This window comes from Rhipicephalus microplus, chromosome X, assembly GCF_043290135.1.
Source record: "Rhipicephalus microplus isolate Deutch F79 chromosome X, USDA_Rmic, whole genome shotgun sequence".
In the NCBI taxonomy this organism is placed as follows: domain Eukaryota; kingdom Metazoa; phylum Arthropoda; class Arachnida; order Ixodida; family Ixodidae; genus Rhipicephalus; species Rhipicephalus microplus.
Window position 1 is genome coordinate 111,044,244 of NC_134710.1, and position 18,717 is coordinate 111,062,960.

The 18,717-nt window shown below is 44.8% G+C and overlaps 1 protein-coding gene across 6 annotated transcripts in view; it reads left to right on the forward strand.

The window, feature by feature from the left end:
* Positions 1-18,717, forward strand: part of LOC119186599 (transcription initiation factor TFIID subunit 4) — a 133,860-nt gene that overhangs the window by 51,405 nt on the left and 63,738 nt on the right. For all 6 annotated transcript variants that reach the window (XM_075877422.1, XM_075877417.1, XM_075877418.1 and 3 more), the window contains one exon: positions 1,069-1,227. In XM_075877422.1, coding sequence (XP_075733537.1) covers positions 1,069-1,227 — 159 coding nt within the window. The remainder of the gene's footprint in view (positions 1-1,068; positions 1,228-18,717) is intronic.

Here is an 18,717-nt window from a genome sequence, read left to right on the forward strand (position 1 = left end):
ACGTGTGATGTAATGGTGTATTTTATGATATAATGTGCTTTGAATGCTTGCTTAAAGTATTCAGGTTCAGGAACAGTTTTTTTTTCTTCTGAATAGTGCTGTCTTATTTGCTTGGTTTAAACCGGTTGTTTCTCACTGATGTACATTGTAATGCAATTTTTCAATCCACTGCCACGGTGGTCTAGTGGTTATAATGCTCAACTGCTGACCTGAAGGCGAGAATCCTGGCCGTGGCAGTCACATTTTGAGGGAGGACAAATGCTAGAGGCCTGTGTACTCAGATTTATGTGCACGTTAAAGAACAGCAGGTCGTCATATTTACCGGAGCCCTCCACGACAACATCCCTGATAATCATATCATATAATTTTGTCACATATAACCCCAATAATTATAATTATTGCCATGTATTTTTTCACCAAGTTTTGCTGGTATTGAAGTGATAAGTGTATGGCTCCCTGCAAGGTTTCTGCAAAACCTTTGGTTTTCGTTCACTGATGACCTCATTGTATTTAAAGGACAGTAAGGTTTTTTTTTACTATGTTTTGTTAGTATAACAAAGATGTAGAAAAACTGCGGGAGAACTGATGGTCATTCAAGTTTACTTCAAGGAGAGGGTGGTTGGGTAGTGCTTTGAGTGTCACATACTTGTGCTCACTCTTTTCTTTTACTGTGTTGAGGTATGTGCAAACAAGACTGAGAAAAAAAAAGAATGCTTTTATAATATAAAAAAAATGCTCATATTGAAGAAATTTTAACTTTCTGCTTTAGTGGTACCTTTAGGAGTGTTGCTGGTTCAATTATATTTGCATTTTCGGCTGTGTACTTTTTAACCTGATCAAGAAGTAGTGCAAGCTCTTTGTTTGTGTCTGAAGCATCTATATGACAGTACGAAAAGGTGGTGAAAATTTGTATTTGACCTGTGTTATAGAAAAGAGAGGACATTTAACTTAACAAGCATGCATATTTCTCTATGAAGAAAATACCCTTCACATCAGTTGACAGCCAAGTTGATGTGCTACAATTGAATGAGACTAACATTCTCCTTGCATGTATGACACTTCTTTCAGAACACTATCACACTTCAGCCAGGCATGATGCGTGGCACCCTGCTTGTGAAAACAGAAAATGGGCAACTTCAAGTTGTCAACGTGGCACCCAGCCTGCCACCAAACTCTTCTGCTGCAACTATGTCAGGAGCACCCACTTACCGGCTGCAATCTGTACAGGTAGGTTGTTTGGTGGCTCCTAACAACTGCATGCTGAGATGTAGAAATAGCCCAATGATATCAGTATTGTATAAGTGCTTGTTGTTCCAGAATGTGCCTGTAGGCTGCATACAGTGGTTGTAATTTTTATGCCCCTTGTGCAAGCTGCTATCACTTTTGAGTTATGGTTGCATGTCCACCTTGTGTGTGTGTTTATCGACATGCTTATGCATATGCATTTTCTTTATACGGTGCATTTTGTAGAAGTTTGCTTAGCTTTGTATGAGAGCTGTTATTGGATGCATGGCAATGTCCCTCACTTATTGCATTTTTTGGGTAGTTTATAATACCTGTGAGGTTGGGCTTTTTCAGTAAAAATGAAGGAAACTCAGTGACTTAAAATACATAATGGTGCATTACTATGTGCAGCTTTCTTTACTGTGAGTAGAGAATTGTTGGTTTGTCATAAAACCTAATCTCCACTCATTAATAGGGAAAGGCTGTGTGGAAGCTTATTGTCACAGGATATATATTTTCACCATTGTGAACTTTACTGTTACGTAACTTTTACATTGCCATTGTATGTTCATGCTTACCTCCCAATTCTGGAAATATACTGGCTGACTTTTTGAGGGTTATCAACAAGCCTTTCAGGGTCAGCATTTGTGGAGTACACTTTTTTGTGTACTTCTCAGATTTTTGCCAATACTTAAGTTAAATCGTGCACACTGCACTACTAATTGCTATTTGGTTAGCATGAGGCGATGCCTATGTTACAGCAACAATAAACAAACTCCTTCTTGCTTCTTGCTTGATTTTTTTCTTGCTTTATAAAGTTAACAACTCATTAACAGATTGTTATTACTGTATTTACAGTTATAAATTAAAACCTTTGCATAAAAGGTATGCATTCTTCTTTGTTAGTACAGGAAATTCGGATGCGCACTTCAGATGCAGATGTTGGGCAATACTCTGGAATTAAAACCTGTCACGCTGTTGCTGTTCATTTATCATTGCCATTTTGCTGCTGTAGTCACACGTGTGATTTCTTGCTTTACTCAAATATGCTGGTCCATTTTTACAGCGAAAGCTGTTATAGATCACTTTTCGGGTCACACGCAGTTGCATGTTGTCTGCCGCCGCCGGTGTCCGTAACCACATCGCGCGAAATAAGGGGGGGGAAAAAAAAAAAAAAAAAAAACCACCTTGCATCGACGACGACACAGTGGGGCTTGAACCCGGGTCCGCTGGGTGCCAGCCCAATATTCTACCACTGAGTTGCGTCGATGCTTGTAACTTGTTGTCAAAATTGCCTTAGGCAGGCATGACCTAGCACCAATGGCACAGTGGGGCTCAAACCCGAGTCCGCTGGGTGCCAGCCCAGTATTCTACCACTGAGCTACACCGGTGCTTGTGACTTGTTGTCAAACTTGTCTTAGGCAGGCTTGATGTCGGGAAAGCAATCGCGTTAATACGACTTATAAAGCATTTTAAAACAGCGAAGGAACAACCAGTCGTTGCACAATGCGATTAGCACAACGAGTGGGCCGTCCAATGCTCCAACATATTACAAAAAGCTTGTTCTTGTTTCCCTATTAACTGTGGCGCATACCCACTACAGCCATAATTCTTCATCGTCGTCAGCCATTGCACAAAATTCCTTGCAAGTGTTTGGCGAATACCACGCTTCTCAGAAGAATGACAAAAAATAGCATAGCGAAAGCCGGCCTACTAGTGGGTATTAAGCAAGTGTTCTTGCAGTAGTTACCCAATGAGTGTTTTGAGGAGGCTCTGAAAGGCCGCTCTTCTAGCTTTTGCTGCGACTGTGCTGCGCCTACCGCGCAGGCCTGCCGTTTTTAAGAATGCCAAATGATGCTGGGTAACTAACCTATGTCTTATAACATCAGCTTTCATTGTTTGTGGCGCCTGTGTAATTTTTCAGCCCCCAAGTTTCTGTATTTGGTCTAGTGCAGCTTTTTGAGAAGCGCTGCGACTGTTTCACACTTGCGAATTCTGATTATGTGAGCATGGCCATGAACCTTCTGAAAACAGCCTAACCCATCATGGAAAGAAAGTAATGATAGCAATAGGCAGTGGTGTTAAGACTTGGTCTTGAAGAACGGGAACAGCTTTCTAGAAGCACAGCGATACTCTCTCCTCTCGTTATAGATGTAGAGTAGGCAAGTGTGCTTTTAGTTCTGTCTTTAATGAAAGTACAGTTGAACTCGGTCATATTGAACTTAGGCAAATCAAATTATTATTGATATCCAACTATTTTCAATCATGGCAATGCTTTAGTGTCAATGCATAAGAAAATATGCAGCTACATCGAACCAAAATAGCCAGAATGAGTTATATGTCGAACATCGAGCAGCAGGAATAGCTCCAGGAAATTTAGCTTTTTCTTGCGGAAAGGGTCTTCCCCGCATGCCTTTGGATGATTGATGTGGTAAAGAAGACATCGCATGAAGGGAGTAGAACTTTATAATGTCATATGTCATCACGTGCTTTCCCCCACAATTACTTGTCGTTGTGTCGCTGGCTTGTCTGAGGTTGCCGTTTCATATCTCCCAAGCCTCCTGGATTTTCCAGCAGACTCTTGGATTTCGACCAGTTTTTAGGTTTGTTTATTTAACAGGAAAATGTCCCGGAAATGGAAATTTCTGTGCATTATATGACTGCATTGCAAGAATGCCGCCCAATCCGATCCAGGTATTTTGCAAACCATCACATTTAATTGTAAATGAATTAAGTGGTGTTATGCCACTCTGTACAAAACGGCAACCTGCTATAATTAACTCTCCTTCTTGTTGCTGTTTTCAAAACTGATTGCCTGCCTATTCCGCCTCCGGATGAAGGCTTCAGCGAAGTCTGTTCAACTGCTCGTCGTTCTTCGCCACCGCTACCATCGCGACACAGCGAATTCCTAACTGGGGGCATTCATAGAAAGATACATTAGAATCTCAATGATGGGAAACCGAACCACCAGCTATGAATTTGGGAAATTCCCCAGCCAAATTCCACTATATATTCATTGGGCTGAAATCCGGATGTTTTGAACATTTCTCCTTGATGCAGCAGGTCTTATTTACTTTAGTACTGAAACCGTCAAACGAAGGCCACGAGCAGCATGCTCAAAGCTTTGGAAGAACTTGCGCGATGAGTGCACCCACTGACTGAACTGTGGTTATCGTTTTCCACAACGGCTGTGGACGAAACAGCGATTGCTCTTGACACGATCATGCATGGCGACGACGTAACTGATAGAATTCTGAAAGTGCACGTGCATCCAACGCTCGACTAGTCAAGGCGACATTGCTTTCCACAAACGCTGCGGACGAAACCGCAGCAGATGCGGTCATAAGCTAGAGAAAAACAATTTGATTTTAAAGGCACGTGCATCGCCAGTGCACGCTGATTGAAACGCTTGACTAGTGAAGGCGACGTTGCTTTCCACAAACGCTGCGGACAAAACTGCAGCAGATGCGGTCATAAGCTAGAGAAAAACAATTTGATTTTAAAGGCACGTGCATCGCCAGTGAACTCTGATTGAAAATGAAATTTTTGTTTTCCGCAACTGCCGCACGCGAAACCGCGGTCGCGGCGATGCAAGGCAATGCGATCATCAATAGAGACTACTACTAGCCGAGGGCACACGGCAAACGCAGCAGTAGATTGAAAGTAATAAAGACGTAGGAAAGGCTAGAAGCGTTTTGGTGTTTCCAGCAGGAGTTTAAAAGTAATAAAGATGGAAGAAAAGCTACAAGCGTTTAGTGTTATTGTCCAGGGAATCTAGTAATGTTTCTGTCGGCCGGTGTACTTTGGCAGTCAGTTTTCAGTTGGCCTCAAGCAAAGCTTCGACCCGCACTTTCCCAGCAGTCGGCAGCGTTGTCCCGTTTATTAATGTGTGTCCCAGAACGACGCTGCGTGCTCTTTTGACATAGTTGCTTTAATGACTCGAAATTTCGGGACATTCGAATATTTGCGCACCCCCTTTGAGACTTGCACATTTTACTGGGGTCGACGCCGATGTTTACCTCTCCCTCCGCTCTTTTTTTTTTTGCTTTTTTTTTTGTGCGAAAAAGGGACCAAGTAAATTGGCGTGAATCCCCCCCCCCCCCCCTTCCCATTTTGGGAATCTCACGGATTCAAAATCCTTCAACTTGGCAGGTATGCCGTTTGCTTCTTTTCTCCTTTTGTTAACGATATGGATGCTGTAAAACAGAGAAATGTGCTGTTTTTCGCAAAGCTGTTTATAGCAAATACAAATACATTCGAACTTGGGAAAAAGTTGCCTTGCGTTGTCGCTCATACAGCATACCAAGAAGCACACTCCAAGATAAGGGGGAGCGCAGACTTGACACCTTCAGGGCCCCTTAAGTATGAACAGCTCTGTATGTATTTGAGGCACTCTTTACATCAGGGTCACCAACCACAGGGTATTACCCAGCTTGTAGGGTATTTTCGTAATATTTTGGGCAACGTAGGGTTAGGGCGCTAACACAATATTCTTGCAATTACAAGGCGTAGGGTAATTTCTATCTTTCGCTTGTCATCGATCAGCAAAAAATGTCGGCAATCGACGCGAAATATTGGAGGGTGATATTACTATATTTACTATCTGCCCCGTCGCGCTGGTCTAGTGGCTAAGGTACTCGGCTGCTGACCTCCAGGTCGTGGGATCGAATCCCGGCTGTGGCGGCTGCATTTCCGATGGAGGCGGAAATGTAGGCCCGTGTGCTCAGATTTGGATGAACGTTAAAGAACCCCAGGTGGCCGAAATTTCTGGAGCCCTCCACTACGACGTCTCTTATAATCATATGGTGGTTTTGAGACGTTCAACCCCACATATCAATCAATCTATATTTACTATCTGAAAACTAAATTGTTCTTTATTCTTTGAGCTGTTGCCATTCAGATCTCACCTGTGTAATGTAGAGACCGAAGATAATACATCACACATCCTTGCACTAGCGTTATTATTATTTTTTTAACAAATTTTTTTTCTCTCTCCATCGTGTGCCATTTGTTTGTTGCTTGGAGGAGCTTCTTAATTTAGTGATGGCAGTTGGCTCCAATATAAAGATGAAAGCCTTAGATGCCTCATGAGACACGAAAAACTAGCTGTATGCACCAATAAGAGTGATGCAAAATATCATGATTGTGTAATTAGTCATGGTATGGCATCATTGTGACTTCACAGATTTTCAGAATTTGTCATGTCATCGTGAAGTCATAGTAATGTCACTTTGGTATATCATATTGTGACATCAAATGACGACACCATCTTATAGCATCATCACTTGGTCATGGTGTGCTGATCCCGGAGATGCTTTAGCTGCAGAAAGCTTTCAATGGCCCTGTTCTCAGAGGCAGTGCAGAATTGTGCTAGGTAGAAAAATATTTCGACGACGGGCAGAGCAATTGATTGAGTCTGCTTGTTCATTTTCTCAACTTTAAGTAAACGCTGTTCCTATACAAATACCGGGACGCTTTCTCTTCTTATCTGCTGTCTTTCATGTTCCTTAGTCTCTTTTCGAAACCAATTTTCTAGCCGATGTTAAAAGTTGCTACCAACTTCGGCACCCCTACACATCTGCATATGGTACAGTGGAGTACGTACCTTGTCATTGTTACACTGCGCTGTTTTTATGCATAGGTTAAAGTGTAGGGTAATAAAAAGTATTTTGTTAAGTAAAGTAGGGTAATTTAGGCTGTGTCTTAGGATATTTCCCACTTATTGGTTAGCAACACTGAATTACATAGAGTATTTTCGATGGAGGCGGAAATGCTGTAGGCCCATGTGCTCAGATTTGGGTGCACGTTAAAGAACCCCAGGTAATCGAAATTCCCGGAGCCCTTCACTACAGCATCTCTCATAATCATTTGGCCGTTTTGGGACGTTACACTCCACATATAAATGAATTACATCGATACCGTATTTTCTCATGTATAACCCGCTCCTGCATATAACCCCGCATTCCCAACAAAAACCACAAAAAAGGCAAAACAACAAAGAACAAAATATTCACGTATTCCCGTGAGGGTGTGTTTCTTATATTGTCGTGTGGCAGTTCCATGCAGCCAACTTGTGCAATGAAATTCTCATCTGAAGCACAATAACTTTCATTAAAAGTTGGATATCGAATTATGTGATATACCATAATTACTCGAATCTAGCGTGCACCTTTTTTTCGGTCAAGCGAGTTCATAAATTGCATGCGCGTTAGAATCGAGTACGAAAAAAACAACTGAATATGGTCATTCTATTGCCATCGGCATATCCAAAATGGCCGCCCCCTACGTGCGTCGGCATGGCGCGTCGGCCATATCTGCCTATATGTTTCCCATGTGCGGCACTTCGTACGTGTGCTGAGGAGTTCGTCATCTTGTAGCGCATTAGCATCGACGGCATGGAAGGACCAACTCCAAAAACTCGAGTGCACCACAATGCCGCTTTTAAAAGAAAAGTCATAGCGTGTGTAGAAACGGACGGAAATGGGCTGCATCGCGGTCGTTCGGAGTTCTTGAAACGTGCGTGCGGGAATGGCGGAAACAAAAGCAGAAGATTGTCGACAGCAAAGCTTCATGCAAAGGCTTCAGTGGACCACAGCAGGGTCGGTTTTCACAAATTGAAGAGCTGCTCGGCGAGTATGTGCTTGAGCAGCGAGCGGCACAGCGGCCCGTGACGACAGAACTGCTCCGAGTGCGGGCTATGCAGTTAGCCTTAGAATAGAAAAAGCGCTAATGCGGAGCCAGTTTAAAGCGAGCAGGTGCTGGCTAATTAACTTTATGAAGAGCTGTTCCCTCCGAAGGGGAACGGGCATATGCGAAAAGTTTCGAGAGGAGTACAATGAAAAGCTTCACAGTTTTCACAGGTTCATTCTAAACTTGCGGCACAACGGCTATCTGCTTGGGCAAATCGGGAATGCCGATCAGACGCCTCTTTACTTGGACATGCCTAGCACCACAACTGTCGAGAAGAGGGGGCGAAGCAAGTTCGCGTGCTGACATCGGTCCACGGTAAAACTACAGTGACGGCGATGCTCTGTTACACGTCAGATGGGCACAAGCTTCCCCTGTACCTCATATTTAAATGGAAGACGCTCCCGAAAGGAGTCGTTTTTTCGAGTGATATGATCGGGCGGGCCAACGAGAAAAATGGGTGCGCGTTGCAATCGATGTTTTACTTTTTTTTTCGTCGTCGAAACCGGGTGCGCGTTACAATCGATGGCGTGGTAGAATCAAGTAAATACGGTATATGGAAACACTTTACTTATTTATTTAGTGTTTTCTTTAGTTTAGCATGTATGAGTTTGACATATGTTGGTTTGGCTTTAGTATTGCCATCTAATTTGTATGTGGCCTTTATAATTTATGGTTTGCTGTGTTATTTTGATCTAATTGAGGAGGTCATGATGACACCTAAATAGACTAGCAGTTTTTTTCTCTTGTCACTCTGCAGTGCATTCCTACTGTATTAGGCACTGTAGGGCATAAAACATTGTCCCAGTTCAAATGAAGTCTTGAATGCACAAAAGTTTATTTTAGAGCACTATGTCTTTTAGTTTGAAGTGCACTAAAAATGCAGGCAAGGAAAGTGGACGTGAGACAGCACTTGCAAATGTAGCTGAGGTTTTATTTTGGAAATGCAGCTGAGGTATTTTTATACCATTGTTTTCTTTATTAACAACACTTCTATGTATTCAAAACAAGTCATAATAAAACAAAAACCTCGCTACTCTCTAGGCTGTTAGCGGCCACATTCCCTAGAGCAGTGATTCTCAGCCATGGATGTGTCGGGGATCCTTTGTGGACTGGTGGATGTGACAGGGGACCCTTTAAGCAAAGGGTAGGGAGGGGGGGTGCGTAGGTAAAATAACACAACTGGAGTATGAAACAGGTACCTTCTATTGCAACCAAAAACATCAAACAAACGTGTCACATCGCTTCATTTTGGACATTTCATAAATACGTGACACAGTCGCCCTTGAACAGAGTCTAAGCATGACTTTTCTAAAAAAAAAAAAAAAGTGGATGCGGGTTTTGCAGATCATAAAAATGGCTTCACGGGCCCTCTAAAGTCTGCGGACCCTCTTTTAGAACCACTGCTATAGAGGGATGTGAGAGCACATGCCGTGCAACAGCCATGTCCGTTGTGTTGTTTACTTCTTTGCACGCTTGCACATATTTGGATGAGTCATTCTCTAGGCTTTTGTGATGGCATGTGCCACTGTTGCTACTTTTACAATGGCGGGGTCAGATGCTGAAGCACGGGTGCGAAAATAACAAATATATGTTGTGCTACTATTCACCTATTGCCACTATCATCATTTCCTAAGTACACTTCGCTTTCTCGTGAAGCAGCATACCACCAAAGTGACACTTTGTGAATGGACGTACACTTGCTCAAAGTGCACTTAAGTTGCCACGTGTGACAGGGGTTTTATTCTCTTTGGTGTACTTCGAACTAAACATCATAATGAACACTGGCTACTAATGCAATATGCCATATCTTTTTTTTTTCCCCGCAGTGTTTCTCATGCTGCAAAATGAATTTTAAGTCAGATTTGCTGCAGTACAACAGTTTCATGCGGTAAAGTGTACTAAAGTTGGGAGGGGTCGACTACTTGTCATGGGACATAGCAAATTGTGGCCCTTTATCACAGATGCATGTATTGCTCAATAATTCACTGTATAATTGCGAGTACCAGTGCGATTTGCAGTTGACATGTAAAAACTTCGCTGGAAATCATTCATAGCTGTATGTGACACTTCCACAGTCCTGAGCATCAAGCAATCTAGACTTTTTATATTTATTTTTATCTTTCAATTTATGAATTTTCCTGATTTTGAACTCCCCAGGGTGGCAGGTATGCTGCTGTAGATAGTTGCAATTTTTGTTTGTGCTGCATTTTTAGGGAATTTCTCACAAAATAGTGATATGTATACTGTAAAATGATGCCTCGCATTTGTAGGTGGTTCTTATGCGTGTAGCACATTGTCTAGCCTACATGTTCACTTCTGTCATCATTAAATTTTCAGGAAAATTCTTGTTCCAGTATTTTCTTTTAACTGTTACTCTATAGCCTCCAAAGAGGCAACGAGAGGAAGGTAAGGAGTAAAATTTGAAATTATAAATTGTGTTGATTTTCAAAAACATTATTGGCAGTTGTTTCCAGAAACAGATTTGATGGCAATGATAAGGTGGTATGTGATGCGAAGGTAGGCACACACGTACAAGAAAGGGCCTGAAATCAGCTGTAGTAGCATTTGGTCACGGAATATTCACAAGGGTTACAATAATTAGAATTGTGAAGGATTTATACAATTAGTGAAAAGAAACCATCACCTGTAGCAAACATTTATAGGTGTGATGATTTAAATGGGTGTTTTTAGTATGGGTATTTTCAGTTTTTATATGAGGAACGTTTATATAAGGAATTACAGAAAAACATTTCTTTTATTTCTTGCTGATAAATGTTTTTGGGGAGGGGGGGGGGAATTTCAGCCCTATGGTTAGAATGAAGTGGCAGGTATAAGTAATGACATGTTTGTTCATCAATCTGCAACAGGAGTGAAAAAAACAGGCACAAGGAAGCTTTTCACTTTTTGTGAAGTAACAGTTGCTGTAAGTTATAGTACGCTCATTTGTTCTGTCCATATTTTCTTTGGTAATATGCACTTTTTTTTAGTTACCTTAAAAGTTCGAAATTCGCGCACATGATACGAAGACACAGCGAAAAAAGCACACAAGGGCCAGTGAAGTTTTTTTCCGACACTATTGCTTTAAATGGAACATCTACGCGTCTTTACCATTACCACCACCCCAGTGTACGGCCTTTTTCTGTTGTTTTTTTTTTTCACTAGTGAAACCCCCCCTATCTTACTCGTGATTTTTAAACAATACAGTTACGTTCCGTTTGGTTCTTTCCACTCGCCTCTCGCTTGTTGCGCGAAATTTGCTGCTGCCGCCAAGGAAGCCGAAGACGAGAACTTTTCATCTGCTGGCACCTTGAGGAAACGACCGCTCCGACATCATCTTGAATAGAGACGTTTATTCGTTTCTTTCCTCTCTCTCCCTGCACCCCTGGTTTTATCCCGTCTCCTCATTCAACCACTCTTACAGTTCAATCGTAACGCACCACTCTTACAGTCCAATCGGAACGCACGGATGTGTCTCTCCTCGCCACAACCTCGAACACCTACCGTCTCTTGCCCACTCATCGGTTCTCCGTCGTCGCTCAGGTTTCTTTCACCCCGGTTCCCGGAATGATCGACGACGGGCATTGCCGGGTCGTGGAAAGGCGCCTCCGAGTAAGTTCCCGCGATGCCGGGCTGACAGGCCATCAATACAATTGGCCCGTGCGCCAATGTCGTCGCCTGCGCTGATTCTGATTGTCCGGCGGACGCGGACGTGTACCCTCCACGTGTACCGGCCACCTGCAGCCTGGCTTGGTCTCCTGTAAGGCGCCATAATTACACCCCTTAGGGCACAGGGTTGTCGCGTCCTTTGCGGCCAGCAGACAGTCATCGTCCCGCATTTCGGTGGCCCTGCTTCCTTGTTGACGAGGGGTCGCCGGCCACGGGGTGGGTAACATAAGTTATTCGGGGAACGCACGAAATTCGAGCCCAACACCTCTCCTCCAACTGTGTTTCACTGTATCTCTGACATGCGACACAAACACAACTGCATATGCACACATGTTCACTGGCTCGACACGTGAGGCACCAACTGTCACTCGTACCTCGTTGACTCCATCGCGCGCACGCGCTAACAAAGCATACACCCCCCTTAACTCACTGTCCCTTTTATGCGTCATCGTTAGGAGTCACCAACCGCGACATTGCGTCGGCACTAGCGTTTAGACACCCCTTTTTGTGTTCAATTTCCAGGTTATACTTCTGTAGTGCCAACGCCCAGCGTGTCAGCCTAGTGCTCTGCGGAGTGGTTAGAGTCAGAAATTTGAGTGGGTTATGATCGGTAATCACCTTGATTTTAGCGCCAAACAGCCAAGCATCCAACTTCCCCGGTGCCCAAATGATTGCATAAGCTTCCTTTTCTATGGTGGCCCATCGAGTCTGAGCCGGGCTAAGCTTCTTGCTCAGAAAAGCGATAGGGCGCGCCTCGCCCACCAGATCCTGCTGTGCCAGGCACGCACCAACGGTGTAATCGGATGCATCTGTGGCGAGGATAAATTCTTTCCTCGGATCTGGTGCCTGCAACGCCGACGCCTGCACTAGACAGTTTTTCACCTTGTCAAAAGCTTCCTGCGCCTCTGTATTCCAAGGTAATTTCTGCGGAATACGTTGGCCGGTTAGGTTAGTCAGAGGCATAACGACTTTGGAGTACTCAAACACGTAGTCCCTATAATAGTTGGCTAGCCCTAAGAAACTACGAAGCTATCCCTTTGTTTCGGGAGCCGGGATCTCCTTTATCGCCCTGACCTTCTTGAGCCATAGTACTTGGTCCCCCGTGACGAACTGTATGTCTGTGGCCCTCAAGTTATAGCGTCCTACGTACTCCTTCTGAGTGACCTCACTCTGTCGGGCGGCTCCTTCGCTAGCTTCTTCCAAACTACTTCGGAGCTTTGCAAGATATTCCGGTGCTGGCATACCCAATGATTCTGACACTTCCCAGTCTCCTGACCAAGTCCTTTTGAGAATGGATAGGGGCCCGTTCAGCACCCGCCCGTACAAGAGCTCGAACCGTGACCGCCCTGTAGTCGCATGTGGGACCTCACAATATGCCCCTAACAAAAACAGAATCATCCTATCCCACTCGCGTCCATGTTCGCTGACTATGTGAGAAAGCATTCTTTTGAACGTGCTGTTCCAGCGCTCGACTAAGCAGTTGCTTTGCGGGTGATCGGGCGTGGAAAATCTTAGAGTTGCCCCAAGTCTTTGCAACATCTCCTGTCAACCTCGATGTAAAGTTGGTGCCCTGATCTGAGCAAATTGTCTCTGGCACCCCGTGTTGAGAAAATATCTGCAGTAACGCGTCACATGTAGCCTTTGTCGTTAGGGAATGGAGGCATACCACCTCTGGCCATCTGGTATGTAAGTCTACGACACAAAGAGCATAGCGGTGACCTCTAGCCGAAGGGGGTACCATAGGACCGGTGCAGTCCATGTTTACTGTCTGAAACGGCGCGCTGGGCCTGGCCAGGGCTTTATCGGGACCCTATCTATCTGCCTCGTCGGCGATTTCACCTGGCATTCATGGCACGACCTACAGTACTCCTTTACATCTCGCGACATCTGCGGCCAGTAAAATGAGCTTTTCACTCGTTGTAGTGTTTTACGCTCTCCTAAATGACCTCCCCATGGTGAATCGTGAGCCATTTTCAGCACTTCTTTGTACCTGTGCGATGGTAGCACTAGCTGTTTGCAGATGCGACCCGCGAGGTGTTCCTGATGATACAATAGCTCTTCCTGAACTAGCATACCATGCGTTCCGGTCTTTGCCTGCGCCCAAGCATCTCGCAAAGCCGGGTCTGCTTCCTGAGCCTCACGAAACTCCTGTCGTTTGCTTTTGACCGACTCGGAACCTTCGCTGTTGCTCTCTGCGGTTATGACGCCTGCCATCGCCCGTTGCTCCTCGCATGCCTCATCTGACAGCTCTACTATAGCTTCGGTCTCCTCGACTGCTGAACACTCGTCTGACACTATGTCACGGTTAACCCTTTCCTCGAGAAGCTGTGCGTAATCGTTGGGCGTGATCGGCGCGTCGGGGCCGTCTAGCAGCTTATCTGTGATTGCACAAAGCACGGCCGACTGCACCGCCTCGGACGTCACGTAAGGACTTCCTTCAGTAGCTATGAGCGGCACGTAAGCCAACTCAGCGGTTACCTGTTGCCCGAATGCTCCCGTCAACTTAATTTGCGAACCCGTACCATCGTACTGAGGTACCACTGCCTTTCTGATGACGCTCACCTCCGCTCCTGAGTCTACCACGGCATTTAATGATCGACCTGAGCTCTTAAGCATTACAGTTTCCAGTGAGGGTTGTTTCTGCTCTTTACGCTGCCGCAACCTGTCTGTCATTGCTATTTCTGACCCGAATGCAGAAGCCGTCACCCTCGCGACCACTGGACCGTTTTGTTGTCCTGCTGGCCTAGTGCCTTGCCTTGCACCTGAGCCCTTATTGGGGCAATTCCTGGCAATGTGGTCGGCCCCCTTACACTCAAAACATCGCCTTTTCCCTTTTCCGTCCGTGGGTGTATCTACTGCTGTTTTAGCTTTCTTTTGCCACTCCTCTACATTTGCCTTCTTATGTGCTGCCTTGTACTTTTCGCTCTCCTCGAATCTCTCCGTGAGCCTAGCCACGCCACTGGGCAGCCAAAAGGACTCCTGTTGATTACAAATGACATGCGCTCTCGCTTTCGGGCTCAAACATTCTTTCAAGCGATCCGCAACGACTAGCTGCTTGAGTTCCTCGAACGTGCCTACCTTTGAACTCTGTGCTCAGATTTGGGTGCACGTTAAAGAACCCCAGGTGGTCGAAATTTCCAGAGCCCTCCACTACGGCGTCTCTCATAATCATATGGTGGTTTTGGGACGTTAAATCAATCAAATCAATCAAACCTTTGAACTCTGGACATAATGGTCGAAATAATTCTCAAGGCTCACGGCAAACTGATCCCCTTTCTCCCTTTTTTAATCCCGCAAACAGCCTCTTGTACTCCGCCGCCGAACGCCTGAGACCCTCCAAAATGCTTGACTTAAGCTTAACATAAGCTTTGCGCTCCTCTGCTGTAAGCCTGCACAGCAGCCCGCGTGCCCTTTCACTCAACTGTGGCAAAACTAGCTCGGCGCACTATTCGCTCGGAACTTCATACGACTCGAGCGTTGCCTCAACATCCTCGAACCAGATTGGCGCAAGCGCCTCTTGGTTCGGCATTGGTGCCAGTACACCCCTTAACAAGCTTGCGAATTTCAGTCACCTGTCTTCCTCTGACCTTCCGCCAAGCGCTACGCTGTCATCGCTCTCGTTGGAGTCTGCCCCATTACGGGCTCGTAGCCGCTGGCTTTCCAGCATCAAGCGCTGCTTCTCCGTTTCCGCCTCAGCAATTTTTAGTTGAAGCTGGAGCAGCGCTAGCTGCTGTTCCGACGCCGTATCTGACGTGCCACTATCATGACCCCCTGTGCCACTGTCGGCGACTCCCAATGCCTGCAAGTTTCCTGCCCCGTCCCCGTTCATTTCCGAGTTGTCCCTTTCTCTGTCCCGCAAGTTGTAATGCTTTGTCATCGCCTGCGCCCAACAGAAAATCAAGAGGTACCCGCCTGAAGTAGCCTTGCGGTGCGCTCTTCCTCCTCGGAATCCGGTGGACTAGCCTTGCTTCGTTGATCCCGCAGCGTGGTAGTCAGTTAAAGGTGGTTGTCAGTCTCGGCCGATGTCGCTCCCCGCTGTCCTCCTCAGTTCAGCCATGCAGATCCTGCCGACTGCGCCAGTTACGTTCCGTTTATTCTTTCCACTCGCCTCTCGCTTGTTGCGCGACATTTGCTGCTGCCGCCAAGGAAGCCGAAGACGAGAACTTTTCATCTGCTGGCACCTTGAGGAAACGACCGCTCCGACATCATCTGGATATAGAGGCGTTTATTGGTTTCTTTCCTCTCTCTCCCTGCACCCCTGGTTTTATCCCCTGTCTCCCCATTCAACCACTCTTACAGTCCAATCGTAACGCACCACTCTTACAGTCCAATCGGAACGCATGGATGTGTCTCTCCTCGCCACAACCTCGAAGACCCACCGTCTCTTGCCCACTCATCGGTTCTCCGCCATCGCTCAGGTTTCCTTCACACCGGTTCCCGGAATGATCGACGACGGGCATTGCCAGGTCGTGGAAAAGCGCCTCCGAGTAAGTTCCCGCGATGCCGGGCTGACAGGCCATCAATACAGTTGGCCCGTGCGCCAATGCCGTCGCCTCTGCTGATTCTGATTGTCCGGCTGACGCGGACGTGTACCCTCCACGTGTACCGGCCACCTGCAGCCTGGCTTGGTCTCCTGTAAGGTGCCATTATTGCACCCCTTGGGGCACAGGGTTGTCGCGTCCTTTGTGGCCAGCAGACAGTCATCGTCCCGCATTCCGGTAGCCCTGCTTTCTTGTTGACGAGGGGTCGCCGGCCACGGGGTGGATAACATAAGTTATTCGGGGAACGCACGAAGTTCGAGCCCAACAAATACCACAGCACATTTTTTGAGTTCCTGAGACTACTTTTACTTCCTCAAAGCATTCGCGAATCACTTAACAAGCTTTACTTGAATACGTATTGTTTGGCAATACGAGAACATAACCTTCTTTGTACGATTTTACTACCCTCAATACCTTGAATACAAATAGTAAGCCAGCAATCTCTCAGAAGGACATCTGCATCTACATCCTGTACTCGCTGCTTCTACCTAGTGTCTAATGCAATAATACTTCTCTCTATGACATCACTGATGTTCTTGACATCACTGAAGTCTTCCTTGCTAAAGCGAGCCTCTCGGGTATCTGTAGAGAAGGTTTTACGGAGAACTTGGGCCCAAAGTTTAAGATATTTTGCTTTTCATCTATTGGTGTGTATCCGAGAAGGAGGACCTTTTCTTTTTCAGCAGCTTTAGTCTTTTTGCGGCTAAAAAATCTACCTATAAGGATAGCCAGCTATGCTTGTTGAGCTGGAAATCGTATCGTGTGGGGTAGAGAGGTTAACTGCACATTTCTACCACACATGATACAATCTCAAATTAATCCTGGCATCATCTCCCAATGAACATGCCATTGAAGACAGTCCTTGAGGAAGTGACTGCTCTTGTCCTTGTGTAGTTTTTTTTTTTTCATTGTGTCTCCGTACGGTGTGTGCAAATTTTCCACTATGCAGCCTAACTCAGATTTGGGTGCACATTAAGGAACCCCAGGTGGTCGAAATTTCCTGAGCCCTCCAATGTGGCGTCTCTCATAATCATTAGGTAGTTTTGGGGCATTGAACCCCACATATCAATCAATCAATAAATCAATCAAGCTTATTCAACTAGCCTGCGTTTCTGTCATATTGCATATCAGCTTAAGTTTAGAGAATTCCCTTTTAAAATTCATGCTGATAACGAAGCAAAGTACTCCATCGGTGGCCAGTCAATCAAATGTTATCGCCTCAGTAGAACTGGTACCATGTTTTCAAAAAAGAGCATACAGCAAATATTTACACAGCCCTTCTGCATTTATTAAATCAAGATAGTGTCACTAGTAGCATGTTTGTTAGTGCCAAATTAAGAAGTCATTGGGCTTTCACCGGACTTCAAATTAAGCTCTTTCTGTAGATTACCAATGCTTCAAAAACTGCCACTTTGGTTAGCATGTAAGTCAGTGATACGTATGCTAAAATGAATGAGAAATTGAAACAAGTACAGTGACAGAACTTTCCACTCGCATTGGCCGTCACTGCTGTGATGTACAGTGCTCATGGAATGAAACATAAAGATGAATTGTAAAAGCTGGCATGCAAAGTTACTCCAGGCAATCACATAATGCTGCTGCGAGCATGGTCTGTAAAGTGGATGTTTACTCTGCTATAAGCACTTGGGGCAATATTATAACGATGGTACATGAAGTGTAGGTGGTGGAAATGAAAGTGTGCACAATACTTAGCCCTAAATTGACACAGCTGATTGCATGAGCACAGTACCTTTTGATTGCTGTGACTAAAATTTATCTTGCTTGATGCTAGCGCTAACACCACTGTCTCTGTGAAGGCTTTTTTTCCATATTATGCTTCTATGTTAGCATAACAAATTGTCTTTGGGAAACATTTTCTATCATTTGGCAACTCTTGTATTGTTTACTTGGTTAGGGTTACTTTTTAAATTGGCAGAGAAGATTCTCCTAGCAAGGCACAGTATGTTTTTGAAAGTTAACTCATGAACACTTACTGTCAACACTAAATGTTTAATCAGGCTTTAGTTTTTCAAAAGGAAAGCAGTATTGACGGAAAACCAAAAAAATTCATATTGACATTTAGTTTCAGTTTCCATGTATTATATGGAATTTCTGTAGATGATTTTCATTTGCATTACAGCTGATTTCATCGCGAGATCGTTTTGTGTATGAACAGTAGCCTGAAATGACTGCCTCAAAAATAGTTATAGATGGGAAATTGAAGAGGGTGACTAAACGTTTGGGGCCCTTTCATCTCACAATCAAAGTCAGGAAAAAAAAGTGCATTCCTGTTATGGTGATTACATATACAAAGTAATGCTGCTCCTGATCATGTGGCACTTGGAGTGGAAGGAAATGGTGCTTATCTCTTTTTCTCACTATTCTCTTTTGCTGCATCATCACCAGAACTTTTATTTACAGCTTGCTTTTTCTTATTATTTAACTGTAATATTGAAGTAAGGATGTTTTAAAATACTGCTGTGATTTATGTTGATGCATTTATGTGTGGTGCCCCAAAAAAGTTTCATTTTGCAGCAGTGATTTGTCTGATGCTTTGAAAAATTTTGGAAAATGTACAGTGAGACTTCAGCATTGC